This window comes from Oncorhynchus mykiss, chromosome 25 (assembly GCF_057628025.1).
Source record: "Oncorhynchus mykiss isolate SJ-2025 chromosome 25, ASM5762802v1, whole genome shotgun sequence".
Taxonomy (NCBI): Eukaryota; Metazoa; Chordata; class Actinopteri; order Salmoniformes; family Salmonidae; genus Oncorhynchus; species Oncorhynchus mykiss.
In genome coordinates, this window is record NC_143046.1 from 86,479,013 (window position 1) to 86,500,614 (window position 21,602).

Genomic DNA, 21,602 nt, shown 5'->3' on the forward strand with positions numbered 1-21,602 from the left:
AGAGCCAGAAATCTTGCTTGTTTGCAGGTGACCAAATACTTGTTTTCCACCATAATTTGCAAATAAATTCATTAAAAATCATACAATGTGATTTTCTGGATTTTTTTTCTCGTTTTGTCTGTCATAGTTGAAGTGTACCCATGATGGAAATTGCAGGCCTCTCTCATCTTTTTAAGTGGGAGAACTTGCACAATTGGTGGCTGACTAAATACTTTTTTGCCCCACTGTACGTACAGGGGACCATAATGGAAAATAAGTTGTAAAACATTATTGCGTTATCCTCAAATGCATCACTTGTCCACCAACTCGGTGGCCTTGTAGTGTCCACCCTGAGATTAGAATGTTGGGTGTTTGAATCCCGGCAGAGTTCTACCAAAAACTGTGTAAATGGTGCCCAATGCATCACTGCTTGACGCACAGCATTAAGGAGATCAGTTGAAGCTGATGAGGGGAGGACGACTCATTATAATGTCTGGAACGGATCAAATGGAATGGCATTAAACACATGGAAAACATGCATTTGATTCCATTCCCCTCACTCAGCTCCAGCCATTACCACAAACCCGTCCTCCCCATTTAAGGTACCACCAACCTCCTGTGAAGGAGATGGATTTGGGGTAAGGCTCTGAGATAGACTACTGTCCTGTCAACTGGTTCACTTGTAAATCAAGCAGAAATAAGGCTATTTTCTTAACAACTTGTTTTTAAATTCACAAATAAATCAAATCCCCAAAAAAGTTTCAAAATGATTCTAAACCACAGTACTCCCGATGTCACGACTTCCGCCGAAGTCGATCCCTCTGCTAGTTCGGGCGGCGTTTGGCAGTCGACGTCACCGGTCTTCTAGCCATCGCCGATCCACTTTTCATTTTCCATTTGTTTTGTCTTGTTTTCCCACACACCTGGTATTCATTCCCCCATTACATGTTGTGTTTTTAACCCTCTGTTCCCCCCATGTCTGTGTGTGTAATTGTTTATTGTTGAGGTTGGCACGCTTCTGGCTGGTTTGCGCCGGGTGTATTTCATTACCTTTGCTTTGTGGCCGCCTCACTGGTTCATTGGACATTCGTTTTGTGACGCAGTTGTGTTCAGTGCTTATGATTGCAAAAATAGTAAAGTGCTTTGTCATCTCTGCTCTCCTGCGCCTGACTTCGATGCACCAGCTACGCTCACCTCTTGACACCCGGAAATTATGTCATTCAAATATTTACACACACTGTTAAAACACAATGTGGTGACACCCAAAAACTGCCATATTAAAAGTGGAATGAATGAGTAGAAAAACATGTGTACAAAGTGTCTGACATTTGCTCTGTTTCATTTCAGAAAAATATACATGTTTCTCTCGTCTAAATGGTCAACATGGCATTTTACTTGGAGGGCAGTCATGTTTTTATTAACCATTAAATATTGAACATAAATAAACACTTGGATTGACGGAGAAAATAGGCTTTACAGACAACATATTGTGCAGAGATGTACTGAAAGAGATACTATATCTTCCCTCCCTTCCCCTGGACCCTGGATAAATATGGTAATGATCCCAGAAGCCTCTGCCCTCCCTTCCCCTGGATAAATATGGTAATGATGCTAGCATCCTCTGCCCCTCCCTTCCCCTGGATAAATATGGTAATGATACCAGCAGTCTCTGTCCCTCCCATTGCCCTCCCTTCCCCTGGATAAATATGGTAATGAGGTCAGCTTCCTCTGCCCTCCCTTCCCCTGATAACTATTAACACATAAAAACCACTATAAAGCGCTGCTCACATGGACACAGCAACAACCCTTCAACAGGTACATGGGTGAATTAGTACCTTCTCTCTGAACTAAATGTGATAACTGTGTTTCTGCTGTTTTTAATAAACAACATGTCTAAGTATGTTTTCCATAACTTCAGTTAACCTTCATCTGTTTTGTCTTGGATAGAGGACATCAGGCAGCCATCTACAATCTAGAGGACATCAGTCAGCCATCTCTGTAAGTGTCTTCTACTTGACTTATGTCTAATGTTAGCTTCACCGATTATCAAATTGTTGATTTTATATTATTAGGACCTTTTCAGCCCATCATGGGCTGGTATAACAAAAAGTCCTTAAAAATAATAATAAGTCAACAAAACATTAAGAACACCTTAATATTTAGCTACATCCCGGTTTCCCTCAGAACCGCCTCAATTTGTCGGGACATGGACTCTACAAGGTGTTGAAAGCGTTACACAGGGATGCTGGCCCATGTTGACTCCAATGCTTCCCAAAGTTGTGTCAAGTTGGCTGGATGTCCTTTGGGTGGTGGACTACTATTGATACACACAGGAAACTGTTGAGCGTGAAAAACACAGCAGCTTTGCAATTCTTGACACACTCAAACCAGTGTGGCGGGCACCTACTACCATTTAAAAGCACTTCACCATCTAAATGGCACACATACACAATCCATGTCTCAAGGCTTAAAAATCCTTCTTTAACCTGACTCCTCCCCTTCATCTACACTGATTGAAGTGGAATTAACAGGTGACAACAATTAAGGGATCATATATTTCACCTGGATTCACCTGGTCAGTCTGTGTGATGGACGGAGTAGGTGTTCATAATGTTTCTGTGTGTGTGTGTGTGTGTGTGTGTGTGTGTGTGTGTGTGTGTGTGTGTGTGTGTGTGTGTGTGTGTGTGTGTGTGTGTGTGTGTGTGTGTATAGTATGCTCCTGTGGGTTTCAGCTGTGTGTGTATATAGTGTGTTCCTGTATGTTTCAGCTGTGTGTGTATATATAGTGTGTTCCTGTGTGTGTGTGTGTGTGTGTGTGTGTGTGTGTGTGTATATATATAGTGTGTTCCTGTGGGTTTCAGCTGTGTGTGTATATATAGTGTGTTCCTGTGGGTTTCAGCTGTGTGTGTATATATAGTGTGTTCCTGTGGGTTTCAGCTGTGTGTGTATATATAGCGTGTTCCTGTGGGTTTCAGCTGTGTGTGTATATATAGTGTGTTCCTGTGGGTTTCAGCTGTGTGTGTATATATAGCGTGTTCCTGTGGGTTTCAGCTGTGTGTGTATATACAGTGTGTTCCTGTGTGTTTCAGCTGTGTGTGTGTGTATATATAGTGTGTTCCTGTGGGTTTCAGCTGTGTGTGTATATAGTGTGTTCCTGTGTGTTTCAGATGTGTGTGTATATATAGTGTGTTCCTGTGGGTTTCAGCTGTGTGTGTATATAGTGTGTTCCTGTGTGTTTCAGATGTGTGTGTATGTAGTGTGTTCCTGTGTGTTTCAGCTGTGTGTGTGTGTATATATAGTGTGTTTCAGCTGTGTGTATATATATTGTGTGTTTCAGCTGTGTGTGTATATATAGTGTGTTCCTGTGGGTTTCAGCTGTGTGTGTATATAGTGTGTTCCTGTGTGTTTCAGCTGTGTGTGTATATAGTGTGTTTCAGCTGTGTGTATATATATTGTGTGTTTCAGCTGTGTGTGTGTGTATATATAGTGTGTTCCTGTGGGTTTCAGCTGTGTGTGTATATACAGTGTGTTCCTGTATGTTTCAGCTGTGTGTGTATATATAGTGTGTTCCTGTGGGTTTCAGCTGTGTGTGTATATATAGTGTGTTCCTGTGTGTTTCAGCTGTGTGTGTGTGTATATAGTGTGTTCCTGTATGTTTCAGCTGTGTGTATATACAGTGTGTTCCTGTGTGTTTCAGCTGTGTGTGTTCCTGTATGTTTCAGCTGTGTGTGTATATATAGTGTGTTTCAGATGTATATGTGTGTGTGTGTGTGTGTGTGTGTGTATATACAGTGTGTTCCTGTGTGTTTCAGCTGTGTGTGTGTGTATATATAGTGTGTTCCTGTGTGTTTCAGCTGTGTGTGTTCCTGTATGTTTCAGCTGTGTGTGTATATATAGTGTGTTTCAGATGTATATGTGTGTGTGTGTGTGTGTGTGTGTGTGTGTATATATAGTGTGTTCCTGTGTGTTTCAGCTGTGTGTGTGTATATATAGTGTGTTCCTGTATGTTTCAGCTGTGTGTATATACAGTGTGTTCCTGTGTGTTTCAGCTGTGTGTGTATATATAGTGTGTTTCAGATGTATATGTGTGTGTGTGTGTGTGTGTGTGTGTGTGTGTGTATATATAGTGTGTTCCTGTGTGTTTCAGCTATGTGTGTGTGTGTATATAGTGTGTTCCTGTATGTTTCAGCTGTGTGTATATACAGTGTGTTCCTGTGTGTTTCAGCTGTGTGTGTGTGTATATATAGTGTGTTCCTGTGTGTTTCAGCTGTGTGTGTTCCTGTATGTTTCAGCTGTGTGTGTATATATAGTGTGTTTCAGATGTATATGTGTGTGTGTGTGTGTGTGTGTGTATATATATAGTGTGTTCCTGTGTGTTTCAGCTGTGTGTGTGTATATATAGTGTGTTCCTGTGGGTTTCAGCTGTGTGTGTATATATAGTGTGTTGCTGTGGGTTTCAGCTGTGTGTGTATATACAGTGTGTTCCTGTGTGTTTCAGCTGTGTGTGTATATATAGTGTGTTCCTGTGTGTTTCAGCTGTGTGTGTGTATATATAGTGTGTTCCTGTGTGTTTCAGCTGTGTGTGTTCCTGTATGTTTCAGCTGTGTGTGTATATATATAGTGTGTTTCAGATGTGTGTGTGTGTGTGTGTGTGTGTGTGTATATAGTGTGTTTCAGCTGTGTGTGTATATATAGTGTGTTCCTGTGTGTTTCAGCTGTGTGTGTATATACAGTGTGTTCCTGTGTGTTTCAGCTGTGTGTGTATATATAGTGTGTTCCTGTGTGTTTCAGCTGTGTGTGTATATACAGTGTGTTCCTGTGTGTTTCAGCTGTGTGTGTATATATAGTGTGTTCCTGTGGGTTTCAGCTGTGTGTGTATATACAGTGTGTTCCTGTGTGTTTCAGCTGTGTGTATATACAGTGTGTTCCTGTGTGTTTCAGCTGTGTGTGTAGCTATGAGGGGAATTGTCCTTCTCTTTCTGCTGTCTCTCTGGCCTGGAGGCAACGTGGATGCTATCGATCAAGCAGTCTTGGCTAATGTGGTACAAGAGATGAGAAGGTGGGTGTTCCTCTGTTCTTTCAGACTCTAAGTCGTACCCTACATGTCTTTTAGACAGAATCCTTACACATTATTTTAAACATTTTATATTCCTCTTAACCTTCATACAATATGTATGTATAGTATAGACTGTATGTATAGTATAGACTGTATGTATAGTATAGACTGTATTTATAGTATAGACTGTATTTATAGTATAGACTGTATGTATAGTATAGACTGTATTTATAGTATAGACTGTATTTATAGTATAGACTGTATGTATAGTATAGACTGTATGTATAGTATAGACTGTATGTATAGTATAGACTGTATTTATAGTATAGACTGTATATATAGTATAGACTGTATGTATAGTATAGACTGTATGTATAGTATAGACTGTATTTCTAATATACACTGTATTTATAGTATAGACTGTATTTCTAATATACACTGTATGTATAGTATAGACTGTATATATAGTATAGACTGTATTTATAGTATAGACTGTATTTCTAATATACACTGTATATATAGTATAGACTGTATTTATAGTATAGACTGTATTTCTAATATACACTGTATGTATAGTATAGACTGTATGTATAGTATAGACTGTATGTATAGTATAGACTGTATGTATAGTATAGACTGTATGTATAGTATAGACTGTATGTATAGTATAGACTGTATTTATAGTATAGCCTGTATTTATAGTATAGCCTGTATTTATAGTATAGACTGTATTTATAGTATAGACTGTATTTATAGTATAGACTGTATTTCTAATATACACTGTATGTATAGTATAGACTGTATTTATAGTATAGACTGTATTTATAGTATAGACTGTATGTATAGTATAGCCTGTATTTATAGTATAGACTGTATGTATAGTATAGCCTGTATTTATAGTATAGACTGTATGTATAGTATAGACTGTATGTATAGTATAGACTGTATTTATAGTATAGACTGTATTTATAGTATAGACTGTATGTATAGTATAGACTGTATGTATAGTATAGACTGTATGTATAGTATAGACTGTATGTATAGTATAGACTGTATGTATAGTATAGACTGTATGTATAGTATAGACTGTATGTATAGTATAGACTGTATTTATAGTATAGACTGTATGTATAGTATAGACTGTATTTATAGTATAGACTGTATTTATAGTATAGACTGTATGTATAGTATAGCCTGTATTTATAGTATAGCCTGTATTTATAGTATAGACTGTATTTATAGTATAGACTGTATTTATAGTATAGACTGTATTTCTAATATACACTGTATGTATAGTATAGACTGTATGTATAGTATAGACTGTATGTATAGTATAGACTGTATGTATAGTATAGACTGTATTTATAGTATAGACTGTATTTATAGTATAGACTGTATGTATAGTATAGACTGTATGTATAGTATAGACTGTATTTATAGTATAGACTGTATGTATAGTATAGACTGTATGTATAGTATAGACTGTATGTATAGTATAGACTGTATGTATAGTATAGACTGTATATATAGTATAGACTGTATTTATAGTATAGACTGTATTTCTAATATAGACTGTATTTATAGTATAGACTGTATTTCTAATATACACTGTATTTATAGTATAGACTGTATTTCTAATATACACTGTATGTATAGTATAGACTGTATTTATAGTATAGACTGTATTTATAGTATAGACTGTATGTATAGTATAGACTGTATGTATAGTATAGACTGTATGTATAGTATAGACTGTATGTATAGTATAGACTGTATATATAGTATAGACTGTATTTATAGTATAGACTGTATTTCTAATATACACTGTATTTATAGTATAGACTGTATTTCTAATATACACTGTATTTATAGTATAGACTGTATGTATAGTATAGACTGTATGTATAGTATAGACTGTATGTATAGTATAGACTGTATTTCTAATATACACTGTATTTATAGTATAGACTGTATTTATAGTATAGACTGTATGTATAGTATAGACTGTATGTATAGTATAGACTGTATTTCTAATATACACTGTATGTATAGTATAGACTGTATGTATAGTATAGACTGTATGTATAGTATAGACTGTATGTATAGTATAGACTGTATTTATAGTATAGACTGTATTTATAGTATAGACTGTATTTATAGTATAGACTGTATTTATAGTATAGACTGTATGTATAGTATAGACTGTATGTATAGTATAGACTGTATTTATAGTATAGACTGTATTTCTAATATACACTGTATTTATAGTATAGACTGTATTTCTAATATACACTGTATTTATAGTATAGACTGTATGTATAGTATAGACTGTATATATAGTATAGACTGTATTTATAGTATAGACTGTATTTCTAATATACACTGTATTTATAGTATAGACTGTATTTCTAATATACACTGTATTTATAGTATAGACTGTATTTCTAATATACACTGTATGTATAGTATAGACTGTATTTATAGTATAGACTGTATTTATAGTATAGACTGTATGTATAGTATAGACTGTATGTATAGTATAGACTGTATGTATAGTATAGACTGTATGTATAGTATAGACTGTATGTATAGTATAGACTGTATGTATAGTATAGACTGTATGTATAGTATAGACTGTATATATAGTATAGACTGTATTTATAGTATAGACTGTATTTCTAATATACACTGTATTTATAGTATAGACTGTATTTCTAATATACACTGTATTTATAGTATAGACTGTATGTATAGCATAGACTGTATGTATAGTATAGACTGTATTTCTAATATACACTGTATTTATAGTATAGACTGTATTTATAGTATAGACTGTATGTATAGTATAGACTGTATGTATAGTATAGACTGTATTTATAGTATAGACTGTATGTATAGTATAGACTGTATGTATAGTATAGACTGTATTTATAGTATAGACTGTATGTATAGTATAGACTGTATGTATAGTATAGACTGTATATATAGTATAGACTGTATTTATAGTATAGACTGTATTTCTAATATACACTGTATTTATAGTATAGACTGTATTTCTAATATACACTGTATTTATAGTATAGACTGTATGTATAGTATAGACTGTATGTATAGTATAGACTGTATGTATAGTATAGACTGTATTTCTAATATACACTGTATTTATAGTATAGACTGTATATATAGTATAGACTGTATTTATAGTATAGACTGTATTTCTAATATACACTGTATTTATAGTATAGCCTGTATTTATAGTATAGACTGTATTTATAGTATAGACTGTATTTATAGTATAGACTGTATGTATAGTATAGACTGTATTTATAGTATAGACTGTATTTATAGTATAGACTGTATGTATAGTATAGACTGTATTTATAGTATAGACTGTATGTATATTATAGACTGTATTGGTAGAATATACTTTGAATATCTTGGTCATTCATCTGCTCTCTGTGAGTAATATTGACATTTTGGCAGGTGGACATTCAGTGCCCTCTGTAATTATTTTGGAGTCACTTTTATTGTAAATAATAACAGAATATGTTACTAAACACTTCTACATTAATGTGGATGCTACCATGACCCAGAATGAATCGTGAATAATGATGAGTGTGAAAGTTACAGACTAACAGATCATACCCCCCCCCCTAACCTCCCCTGTTATTGTAATGGTGAGAGGTTAGCATGTCTTGGGGGTATGAAAGAGGATGAGTAAATTCCCACTCATCATTATTCACGATTAATTCAGGATTATCCGTAATGGTAGCATCCACATGGATGTAGAAGTGTTTAGAGACATATTCTATTCTTTTATACAGTTAAAGTGACTCCAAATTGATTTATATTTGGGAACAAAATAATCTGAAACACAACCTAAATAAACAGCATATGCATCCAACAAGGTTGATGAAGTCACAAGGTTGATGTAGTCATTGAGTGCTCGGAACATGGGACCAAATACTAAACATTGGACTACTAGAGGTCTGAGATAGTAATTATTGGGACAGTGACACATTGTTGTTTTGACTCTGTACTCCAGAACTTTGGGTTTGAAATGATACAATGACTGACTATGAGGTTAACTTTGTCCATGAGATGGAGGTGATAATTTATGCAAAAGTAACAGTGCACATATTTACTCCATGAAATGGCAAGTTGAAGCGTTCTAAACTTTTGTTTTGGTCAAATAGACGGGAGTGACTTCGTCCTGTCTGTTTATAATGTTTCTGATCCTGTGTGTTCTGTCTCCTGTCTGTTTATAATGTTTCTGATCCTGTGTGTTCTGTCTCCTGTCTGTTTATAATGTTTCTGATCCTGTGTTCTGTCTCTTCTGACTCCTGTCTGTTTATAATGTTTCTGATCCTGTGTTCTGTCTCTTCTGTCTCCTGTCTGTTTATAATGTTTCTGATCCTCTGTGTTCTGTCTCCTGTCTGTTTATAATGTTTCGGATCCTGTGTTCTGTCTCTTCTGTCTCCTGTCTGTTTATAATGTTTCTGATCCTGTGTTCTGTCTCCTGTCTGTTTATAATGTTTCTGATCCTCTGTGTTCTGTCTCCTGTCTGTTTATAATGTTTCTGATCCTGTATTCTGTCTCTTCTGTCTCCTGTCTGTTTATAATGTTTCTGATCCTCTGTGTTTTGTCTCTTCTGTCTCCTGTCTGTTTATAATGTTTCTGATCCTGTGTTCTGTCTCTTCTGACTCCTGTCTGTTTTATGATCCTCTGTGTTCTGTCTCCTGTCTGTTTATAATGTTTCTGATCCTCTGTGTTCTGTCTCCTGTCTGTTTATAATGTTTCTGATCCTCTGTGTTCTGTCTCCTGTCTGTTTATAATGTTTCTGATCCTGTGTTCTGTCTCCTGTCTGTTTATAATGTTTCTGATCCTGTGTTCTGTCTCTTCTGCCTCCTGTCTGTTTATAATGTTTCTGATCCTCTGTGTTCTGTCTCTTCTGTCTCCTGTCTGTTTATAATGTTTCTGATCGTCTGTGTTCTGTCTCCTGTCTGTTTATAATGTTTCTGATCCTCTGTGTTCTGTCTCTTCTGTCTCCTGTCTGTTTATAATGTTTCTGATCGTCTGTGTTCTGTCTCCTGTCTGTTTATAATGTTTCTGATCCTCTGTGTTCTGTCTCCTGTCTGTTTATAATGTGTCTGATCCTCTGTGTTCTGTCTCCTGTCTGTTTATAATGTTTCTGATCCTCTGTGTTCTGTCTCCTGTCTGTTTATAATGTTTCTGATCCTGTGTTCTGTCTCCTGTCTGTTTATAATGTTTCTGATCCTGTGTTCTGTCTCCTGTCTGTTTATAATGTTCCTGATCCTTTGTTCTGTCTCCTGTCTGTTTATAATGTTTCTGATCCTGTGTGTTCTGTCTCTTCTGTGTTCTGTCTCCTGTCTGTTTATAATGTTTCTGATCCTCTGTGTTCTGTCTCTTCTGTCTCCTGTCTGTTTATAATGTTTCTGATCCTCTGTGTTCTGTCTCCTGTCTGTTTATAATGTTTCTGATCCTGTGTTCTGTCTCTTCTGACTCCTGTCTGTTTTATGATCCTCTGTGTTCTGTCTCCTGTCTGTTTATAATGTTTCTGATCCTCTGTGTTCTGTCTCCTGTCTGTTTATAATGTGTCTGATCCTATGTGTTCTGTCTCCTGTCTGTTTATAATGTTTCTGATCCTCTGTGTTCTGTCTCTTCTGTCTCCTGTCTGTTTATAATGTTTCTGATCCTCTGTGTTCTGTCTCCTGTCTGTTTATAATGTTTCTGATCCTGTGTTCTGTCTCTTCTGACTCCTGTCTGTTTTATGATCCTCTGTGTTCTGTCTCCTGTCTGTTTATAATGTTTCTGATCCTCTGTGTTCTGTCTCCTGTCTGTTTATAATGTTTCTGATCCTGTGTTCTGTCTCCTGTCTGTTTATAATGTTTCTGATCCTGTGTTCTGTCTCTTCTGCCTCCTGTCTGTTTATAATGTTTCTGATCCTCTGTGTTCTGTCTCTTCTGTCTCCTGTCTGTTTATAATGTTTCTGATCGTCTGTGTTCTGTCTCCTGTCTGTTTATAATGTTTCTGATCCTCTGTGTTCTGTCTCTTCTGTCTCCTGTCTGTTTATAATGTTTCTGATCGTCTGTGTTCTGTCTCCTGTCTGTTTATAATGTTTCTGATCCTCTGTGTTCTGTCTCCTGTCTGTTTATAATGTGTCTGATCCTCTGTGTTCTGTCTCCTGTCTGTTTATAATGTTTCTGATCCTGTGTTCTGTCTCCTGTCTGTTTATAATGTTTCTGATCCTGTGTTCTGTCTCCTGTCTGTTTATAATGTTTCTGATCCTGTGTTCTGTCTCCTGTCTGTTTATAATGTTTCTGATCCTGTGTGTTCTGTCTCTTCTGTGTTCTGTCTCCTGTCTGTTTATAATGTTTCTGATCCTCTGTGTTCTGTCTCTTCTGTCTCCTGTCTGTTTATAATGTGTCTGATCCTATGTGTTCTGTCTCCTGTCTGTTTATAATGTTTCTGATCCTCTGTGTTCTGTCTCTTCTGTCTGTTTATAATGTTTCTGATCCTCTGTGTTCTGTCTCCTGTCTGTTTATAATGTTTCTGATCCTCTGTGTTCTGTCTCTTCTGTCTCCTGTCTGTTTATAATGTTTCTGATCCTCTGTGTTCTGTCTCTTCTGTCTCCTGTCTGTTTACAATGTTTCTGATCCTGTGTGTTCTGTCTCCTGTCTGTTTATAATGTTTCTGATCCTGTGTTCTGTCTCTTCTGTCTCCTGTCTGTTTTATGACCCTCTATGTTCTGTCTCCTGTCTGTTTATAATGTTTCTGATCCTCTGTGTTCTGTCTCCTGTCTGTTTATAATGTTTCTGATCCTCTGTGTTCTGTCTCTTCTGTCTCCTGTCTGTTTATAAAGTTTCTGATCCTCTGTGTTCTCTCTTCTGTCTCCTGTCTGTTTATAATGTTTCTGATCCTGTGTTCTGTCTCCTGTCTGTTTATAATGTTTCTGATCCTGTGTTCTGTCTCCTGTCTGTTTATAATGTTTCTGATCCTGTGTGTTCTGTCTCTTCTGTGTTCTGTCTCCTGTCTGTTTATAATGTTTCTGATCCTCTGTGTTCTGTCTCTTCTGTCTCCTGTCTGTTTATAATGTTTCTGATCCTCTGTGTTCTGTCTCCTGTCTGTTTATAATGTTTCTGATCCTGTGTTCTGTCTCCTGTCTGTTTATAATGTTTCTGATCCTCTGTGTTCTGTCTCCTGTCTGTTTATAATGTTTCTGATCCTGTGTTCTGTCTCTTCTGTCTCCTGTCTGTTTATAATGTTTCTGATCCTCTGTGTTCTGTCTCTTCTGTCTCCTGTCTGTTTATAATGTTTCTGATCCTGTGTTCTGTCTCTTCTGACTCCTGTCTGTTTTATGATCCTCTGTGTTCTGTCTCCTGTCTGTTTATAATGTTTCTGATCCTCTGTGTTCTGTCTCCTGTCTGTTTATAATGTTTCTGATCCTCTGTGTTCTGTCTCCTGTCTGTTTATAATGTTTCTGATCCTGTGTTCTGTCTCCTGTCTGTTTATAATGTTTCTGATCCTGTGTTCTGTCTCCTGTCTGTTTATAATGTTCCTGATCCTTTGTTCTGTCTCCTGTCTGTTTATAATGTTTCTGATCCTCTGTGTTCTGTCTCTTCTGTCTCCTGTCTGTTTATAATGTTTCTGATCCTCTGTGTTCTGTCTCCTGTCTGTTTATAATGTTTCTGATCCTGTGTTCTGTCTCTTCTGACTCCTGTCTGTTTTATGATCCTCTGTGTTCTGTCTCCTGTCTGTTTATAATGTTTCTGATCCTCTGTGTTCTGTCTCCTGTCTGTTTATAATGTGTCTGATCCTATGTGTTCTGTCTCCTGTCTGTTTATAATGTTTCTGATCCTCTGTGTTCTGTCTCTTCTGTCTCCTGTCTGTTTATAATGTTTCTGATCCTCTGTGTTCTGTCTCCTGTCTGTTTATAATGTTTCTGATCCTGTGTTCTGTCTCTTCTGACTCCTGTCTGTTTTATGATCCTCTGTGTTCTGTCTCCTGTCTGTTTATAATGTTTCTGATCCTCTGTGTTCTGTCTCCTGTCTGTTTATAATGTTTCTGATCCTGTGTTCTGTCTCCTGTCTGTTTATAATGTTTCTGATCCTGTGTTCTGTCTCTTCTGCCTCCTGTCTGTTTATAATGTTTCTGATCCTCTGTGTTCTGTCTCTTCTGTCTCCTGTCTGTTTATAATGTTTCTGATCGTCTGTGTTCTGTCTCCTGTCTGTTTATAATGTTTCTGATCCTCTGTGTTCTGTCTCTTCTGTCTCCTGTCTGTTTATAATGTTTCTGATCGTCTGTGTTCTGTCTCCTGTCTGTTTATAATGTTTCTGATCCTCTGTGTTCTGTCTCCTGTCTGTTTATAATGTGTCTGATCCTCTGTGTTCTGTCTCCTGTCTGTTTATAATGTTTCTGATCCTCTGTGTTCTGTCTCCTGTCTGTTTATAATGTTTCTGATCCTGTGTTCTGTCTCCTGTCTGTTTATAATGTTTCTGATCCTGTGTTCTGTCTCCTGTCTGTTTATAATGTTCCTGATCCTTTGTTCTGTCTCCTGTCTGTTTATAATGTTTCTGATCCTGTGTGTTCTGTCTCTTCTGTGTTCTGTCTCCTGTCTGTTTATAATGTTTCTGATCCTCTGTGTTCTGTCTCTTCTGTCTCCTGTCTGTTTATAATTTTTCTGATCCTCTGTGTTCTGTCTCCTGTCTGTTTATAATGTTTCTGATCCTGTGTTCTGTCTCTTCTGACTCCTGTCTGTTTTATGATCCTCTGTGTTCTGTCTCCTGTCTGTTTATAATGTTTCTGATCCTCTGTGTTCTGTCTCCTGTCTGTTTATAATGTTTCTGATCCTGTGTTCTGTCTCCGGTCTGTTTATAATGTTTCTGATCCTGTGTTCTGTCTCTTCTGCCTCCTGTCTGTTTATAATGTTTCTGATCATCTGTGTTCTGTCTCTTCTGTCTCCTGTCTGTTTATAATGTTTCTGATCGTCTGTGTTCTGTCTCCTGTCTGTTTATAATGTTTCTGATCCTCTGTGTTCTGTCTCTTCTGTCTCCTGTCTGTTTATAATGTTTCTGATCGTCTGTGTTCTGTCTCCTGTCTGTTTATAATGTTTCTGATCCTCTGTGTTCTGTCTCCTGTCTGTTTATAATGTGTCTGATCCTCTGTGTTCTGTCTCCTGTCTGTTTATAATGTTTCTGATCCTGTGTTCTGTCTCCTGTCTGTTTATAATGTTTCTGATCCTGTGTTCTGTCTCCTGTCTGTTTATAATGTTTCTGATCCTGTGTTCTGTCTCCTGTCTGTTTATAATGTTTCTGATCCTGTGTGTTCTGTCTCTTCTGTGTTCTGTCTCCTGTCTGTTTATAATGTTTCTGATCCTCTGTGTTCTGTCTCTTCTGTCTCCTGTCTGTTTATAATGTGTCTGATCCTATGTGTTCTGTCTCCTGTCTGTTTATAATGTTTCTGATCCTCTGTGTTCTGTCTCTTCTGTCTGTTTATAATGTTTCTGATCCTCTGTGTTCTGTCTCCTGTCTGTTTATAATGTTTCTGATCCTCTGTGTTCTGTCTCTTCTGTCTCCTGTCTGTTTACAATGTTTCTGATCCTGTGTGTTCTGTCTCCTGTCTGTTTATAATGTTTCTGATCCTCTGTGTTCTGTCTCTTCTGTCTGTTTATAATGTTTCTGATCCTCTGTGTTCTGTCTCCTGTCTGTTTATAATGTTTCTGATCCTCTGTGTTCTGTCTCTTCTGTCTCCTGTCTGTTTACAATGTTTCTGATCCTGTGTGTTCTGTCTCCTGTCTGTTTACAATGTTTCTGATCCTGTGTGTTCTGTCTCCTGTCTGTTTATAATGTTTCTGATCCTGTGTTCTGTCTCTTCTGTCTCCTGTCTGTTTTATGACCCTCTATGTTCTGTCTCCTGTCTGTTTATAATGTTTCTGATCCTCTGTGTTCTGTCTCCTGTCTGTTTATAATGTTTCTGATCCTCTGTGTTCTGTCTCTTCTGTCTCCTGTCTGTTTATAAAGTTTCTGATCCTCTGTATTCTCTCTTCTGTCTCCTGTCTGTTTATAATGTTTCTGATCCTGTGTTCTGTCTCCTGTCTGTTTATAATGTTTCTGATCCTGTGTTCTGTCTCCTGTCTGTTTATAATGTTTCTGATCCTGTGTGTTCTGTCTCTTCTGTGTTCTGTCTCCTGTCTGTTTATAATGTTTCTGATCCTCTGTGTTCTGTCTCTTCTGTCTCCTGTCTGTTTATAATGTTTCTGATCCTCTGTGTTCTGTCTCCTGTCTGTTTATAATGTTTCTGATCCTGTGTTCTGTCTCTTCTGACTCCTGTCTGTTTTATGATCCTCTGTGTTCTGTCTCCTGTCTGTTTATAATGTTTCTGATCCTCTGTGTTCTGTCTCCTGTCTGTTTATAATGTGTCTGATCCTATGTGTTCTGTCTCCTGTCTGTTTATAATGTTTCTGATCCTCTGTGTTCTGTCTCTTCTGTCTCCTGTCTGTTTATAATGTTTCTGATCCTCTGTGTTCTGTCTCCTGTCTGTTTATAATGTTTCTGATCCTGTGTTCTGTCTCTTCTGACTCCTGTCTGTTTTATGATCCTCTGTGTTCTGTCTCCTGTCTGTTTATAATGTTTCTGATCCTCTGTGTTCTGTCTCCTGTCTGTTTATAATGTTTCTGATCCTGTGTTCTGTCTCCTGTCTGTTTATAATGTTTCTGATCCTGTGTTCTGTCTCTTCTGTCTCCTGTCTGTTTATAATGTTTCTGATCCTCTGTGTTCTGTCTCTTCTGTCTCCTGTCTGTTTATAATGTTTCTGATCGTCTGTGTTCTGTCTCCTGTCTGTTTATAATGTTTCTGATCCTCTGTGTTCTGTCTCCTGTCTGTTTATAATGTGTCTGATCCTCTGTGTTCTGTCTCCTGTCTGTTTATAATGTTTCTGATCCTGTGTTCTGTCTCCTGTCTGTTTATAATGTTTCTGATCCTGTGTTCTGTCTCCTGTCTGTTTATAATGTTTCTGATCCTGTGTTCTGTCTCCTGTCTGTTTATAATGTTTCTGATCCTGTGTGTTCTGTCTCTTCTGTGTTCTGTCTCCTGTCTGTTTATAATGTTTCTGATCCTCTGTGTTCTGTCTCTTCTGTCTCCTGTCTGTTTATAATGTGTCTGATCCTATGTGTTCTGTCTCCTGTCTGTTTATAATGTTTCTGATCCTCTGTGTTCTGTCTCTTCTGTCTGTTTATAATGTTTCTGATCCTCTGTGTTCTGTCTCCTGTCTGTTTATAATGTTTCTGATCCTCTGTGTTCTGTCTCTTCTGTCTCCTGTCTGTTTACAATGTTTCTGATCCTGTGTGTTCTGTCTGTTTATAATGTTTCTGATCCTCTGTGTTCTGTCTCTTCTGTCTCCTGTCTGTTTATAATGTTTCTGATCCTCTGTGTTCTGTCTCCTGTCTGTTTATAATGTTTCTGATCCTCTGTGTTCTGTCTCCTGTCTGTTTATAATGTTTCTGATCCTCTGTGTTCTGTCTCTTCTGTCTCCTGTCTGTTTATAATGTTTCTGATCCTCTGTGTTCTGTCTCCTGTCTGTTTATAATGTTTCTGATCCTCTGTGTTCTGTCTCTTCTGTCTCCTGTCTGTTTATAATGTTTCTGATCCTCTGTGTTCTGTCTCTTCTGTCTCCTGTCTGTTTACAATGTTTCTGATCCTGTGTGTTCTGTCTCCTGTCTGTTTATAATGTTTCTGATCCTCTGTGTTCTGTCTCTTCTGTCTCCTGTCTGTTTATAATGTTTCTGATCCTCTGTGTTCTGTCTGTTCTGTCTAATGTCTGTTTATAATGTTTCTGATCCTCTGTGTTCTGTCTCTTCTGTCTCCTGTCTGTTTATAATGTTTCTGATCGTCTGTGTTCTGTCTCTTCTGTCTCCTGTCTGTTTATAATGTTTCTGATCCTCTGTGTTCTGTCTCTTCTGTCTCCTGTCTGTTTATAATGTTTCTGATCCTCTGTGTTCTGTCTCTTCTGTCTCCTGTCTGTTGTTCAGTGTCGGCCTGCCGGGACGCCAGTATGCCATGGCTGTCTTACTCACCCAAGATCAGTGCACCAATGGAGCAAACTTTGAACTAAGCGGGGAACGTCAGGTTGTCCAGAACGCACTTAATGGTGACACGGTCTACACAGGAGACCGGCTCATCGCAGCCACACCTCTTAAAACATCTCTTTACATAGACCATGCTGAGTACCGTCTCTTGAGTGGTGGTACTAACAACTTCAGCCCAATGCAGACTCTGATAAACAATGCTGGTAGTAATGCTGGTCAATGCATCGTCTTCTTCTCCACCTACTCTCCCTGCCTGGAGAAATGCAACAACCCTAATGGACGATACAATATTCTCCAATTCATGAACGTCTTTCAAGTCTTTGACAACAACCGGAAGGCCTTTGTCTTCTCCTCGGTTTGGGACCCTTCAAGGAACCATCCAGGAGTGACCAACCCCGATAGGCAGTGGGTGGTTGCCTCCTTCCAGAGAATAGAAAGTTTCCTCCCTTTATATCGTTGTGACAGATTCAAGGAAAACAATAAATGGGTCAACAGATGTTACCATTGTGTCACTAATCCAGATGACTGCTAGTGTACACTGTCTGTATGGGTACTAATAGTGTACACTGTCTGTATGGGTACTAATAGTGTACACTGTCTGTATGGGTACTAATAGTGTACACTGTCTGTATGGATACTAATAGTGTCCACTGTCTGTATGGATACTAATAGTGGACACTGTCTGTATGGATACTAATAGTGTCCACTGTCTGTATGGATACTAATAGTGGACACTGTCTGTATGGATACTAATAGTGGACACTGTCTGTATGGATACTACTAGTGTCCACTGTCTGTATGGGTACTAATAGTGGACACTGTCTGTATGGATACTACTAGTGTCCACTGTCTGTATGGATACTACTAGTGTACACTGTCTGTATGGATACTACTAGTGGACACTGTCTGTATGGATACTAATAGTGTCCACTGTCTGTATGGGTACTAATAGTGTCCACTGTCTGTATGGATACTAATAGTGGACACTGTCTGTATGGATACTACTAGTGGACACTGTCTGTATGGATACTAATAGTGTCCACTGTCTGTATGGGTACTAATAGTGTACACTGTCTGTATGGGTACTAATAGTGTACACTGTCTGTATGGATACTACTAGTGTCCACTGTCTGTATGGATACTAATTGTGTACACTGTCTGTATGGATACTAATAGTGTCCACTGTCTGTATGGATACTACTAGTGTACACTGTCTGTATGGATACTACTAGTGTACACTGTCTGTATGGATACTAATAGTGTACACTGTCTGTATGGATACTACTAGTGTACACTGCCTGTATGGATACTACTAGTGTACACTGTCTGTATGGATACTACTAGTGTACACTGTCTGTATGGATACTACTAGTGTACACTGTCTGTATGGATACTAATTGTGTACACTGTCTGTATGGGTACTACTAGTGTACACTGTCTGTATGGATACTACTAGTGTACACTGTCTGTATGGGTACTAATAGTGTACACTGTCTGTATGGGTACTAATAGTGTACACTGTCTGAATGGATACTACTTGTGTACACTGTCTGTATGGATACTACTAGTGTACACTGTCTGTATGGGTACTAATAGTGTATTCTGTCTGTATGGATACTACTAGTGTACACTGTCTGTATGGGTACTAATAGTGTACACTGTCTGTATGGATACTACTAGTGTACACTGTCTGTATGGATACTAATAGTGTCCACTGTCTGTATGGGTACTACTAGTGTACACTGTCTGAATGGATACTACTTGTGTACACTGTCTGTATGGGTACTACTTGTGTACACTGTCTGTATGGATACTAATAGTGTACACTGTCTGTATGGATACTAATAGTGTACACTGTCTGTATGGATACTAATAGTGTACACTGTCTGTATGGATACTACTAGTGTCCACTGTCTGTATGGGTACTAATAGTGTACACTGTCTGTATGGATACTACTAGTGTCCACTGTCTGTATGGATACTAATAGTGTACACTGTCTGTATGGATACTACTTGTGTACACTGTCTGTATGGATCCTACTAGTGTCCACTGTCTGTATGGATACTAATAGTGTACACTGTCTGTATGGATACTAATAGTGTACACTGTCTGTATGGATACTACTAGTGTACACTGTCTGTATGGATACTAATAGTGTCCACTGTCTCAATGGTGGAAATATAGAAATGTATATTTTCTTTCTTTCCCTCTGTCCATCTCCCTCTCTGTACCCATCTCCCTCTCTGTACCCATCTCCCTCTCTGTACCCATCTCCCTCTCTGTGCCCATCTCCCTCTCTGTGCCCATCTCCCTCTCTGTGCCCATCTCCCTCTCTGTGCCCATCTCCCTCTCTGTGCCCATCTCCCTCTCTGTGCCCATCTCCCTCTCTGTCCATCTCCCTCTCTGTCCATCTCCCTCTCTGTCCATCTCTCTCTCTGTCCATCTCTCTCTCTGTCCATCTCTCTCTCTGTCCATCTCTCTCTCTGTCCATCTCTCTCTCTGTCCATCTCTCTCTCTGCCCACCCCTCTCTCTGCCCACCCCTCTCTCTGCCCACCCCTCTCTCTGTCCATCTCCCTCTCTCTGTCCATCTCCCTCTCTCTGTCCATCTCCCTCTCTCTGTCCATCTCCCTCTCTCTGTCCATCTCCCTCTCTCTGTCCATCTCCCTCTCTCTGTCCATCTCCCTCTCTCTGTCCATCTCTCCCTCTCTGTCCATCTCTCTCTCTATGTCCACCCCCTCTCTCTGTCCATCTCTCTCTCTCTCTGTCCATCTCTCTCTCTCTGTCCATCTTAATTCAATTCGAGGGCTTTATTGGCATGGGAAACGTGTTAACATTGCCAAAGCAAGTGAGGTAGATAATATATAAAGTGAAATAAACAATAAAAATTAACAGTAAACATTACACATACAGAAGTTTCAAAACAATAAAAACATTACAAATGTCATATTATATATATATATATATATACAGTGTTTTAACAATGTACAAATGGTGAAAGGACACAAGATAAAATAAATAAGCATAAATATGGGTTGTATTTACAATGGTGTGTGTTCTTCACTGGTTGCCCTTTTCTCGTGGCAACAGGTCACAAATCGTGCTGCTGTGATGGCACACTGTGGAATTTCACCCAGTAGATATGGGAGTTTTTCAAAATTGGATTTGTTTTCGAATTCTTTGTGGATCTGTGTAATCTGAGGGAAATATGTCTCTCTAATATGGTCATACATTTGGCAGGAGGTTAGGAAGCGCAGCTCAGTTTACCACCTCATTTTGTGGGCAGTGAGCACATAGCCTGTTTTCTCTTGAGAGCCATGTCTGCCTACGGCGGCCTTTCTCAATAGCAAGGCTATGCTCACTGAGTCTGTACATAGTCAAAGCTTTCCTTAATTTTGGGTCAGTCACAGTGGTCAGGTATTCTGCCGCTGTGTACTCTCTGTGTAGGGCCAAATAGCATTCTAGTTTGCTCTGTTTTTTTGTTAATTTTTCAGTTTTTGATTTGTTAAAGTTTGAAATATCCAATAAATGTCGTTCCACTCCATGAACTTCTGCGATGCATTATGACATTATGACAATAACTAAAAGCGATATCAACACACTAACTTCCCCAATGCGTTATGACTGTAACTGGCTGTAAGGGAGTCAGGCGCAGGAGAGCAGAATTGGGGTAGCAAACACAATACGGGTTGACACAACCCAGAGCAACCAGACTAACATGTGCATACACGAAACAGTAAACAATTTCACACACAGACATGAGGAGATCTCAACACACATGTAGCTGTGTAATATATAGTCCTTAAAACTATTCCTATTCTCCTAACTATATTTATATGGTTGGGACTGTCTACAGACTGTCTACAGACTCTATATCGTTATATAAGAACACATTCTGTCAGTTCAGGGACTTTTAACTCTTGTCCTGGAGTGAATAGGTATTGCAGGGTTTAGTTCCAACCAAGCACCACACCTGACTTCATTAATCATCTCACACATTGTTCAATAGAGAAACTGGTAGCAGGAGTCTGTCACGTTCTGACCTTTATTTCCTTTGTTTTGTCATTATTTAGTATGGTCAGGGCGTGAGTTGGGTGGGAAGTCTGTTTGTTTTTCTATGTTTTGAGGTATTTCTATGTTTCGGCCTAGTATGGTTCTCAATCAGAGGCAGGTGTCATTAGTTGTCTCTGATTGAGAATCATACTTAGGTAGCCTGGGTTTCACTGTGTGTTTGTGGGTGATTGTTCCTGTCTTTGTGTTTGCACCAGATAGGGGTGTTTTGAGTTCTCACGTTTATTGTTTTCGTTAGTTTATTCATGTATAGCGTCTTCATTAAAAAAACATGAATAACCACCACGCTGCGTTTTGGTCCGCCTCTCCTTCACCTCAAGAGAATCGTTAGAGTCGAGCTTCTGGAAGACAAGTTGATGATGAGGGAGATGAGAGCTGGACAAAAAATACTGAA

General features: G+C 38.3%; 1 protein-coding gene across 1 annotated transcript; it reads left to right on the forward strand.

Annotated features, from left to right (window-relative positions):
• Positions 1–1,928: 1,928 nt before the first annotated feature.
• On the forward strand, positions 1,929–20,084 carry LOC149972155 (uncharacterized). The gene is made up of 3 exons (XM_090221327.1): positions 1,929–1,977; positions 4,921–5,038; positions 17,082–20,084. The coding sequence occupies exons 2-3, from the start codon at positions 4,935–4,937 to the stop codon at positions 17,668–17,670; spliced, it is 693 nt and encodes a 230-aa protein (XP_090077453.1). The 5' UTR covers positions 1,929–1,977; positions 4,921–4,934; the 3' UTR covers positions 17,671–20,084.
• Positions 20,085–21,602: the final 1,518 nt, after the last annotated feature.

Coding starts and splice junctions, on each gene's coding strand:
- LOC149972155 (XM_090221327.1), top strand. CDS start 4,935: ATGAGGGGAATTGTCCTTCTCTTTCTGCTGTCTCTCTGGCCTGGAGGC. Junction 5,039..17,081: donor GTGGTACAAGAGATGAGAAG/GTGGGTGTTCCT, acceptor TCTGTTGTTCAG/TGTCGGCCTGCCGGGACGCC.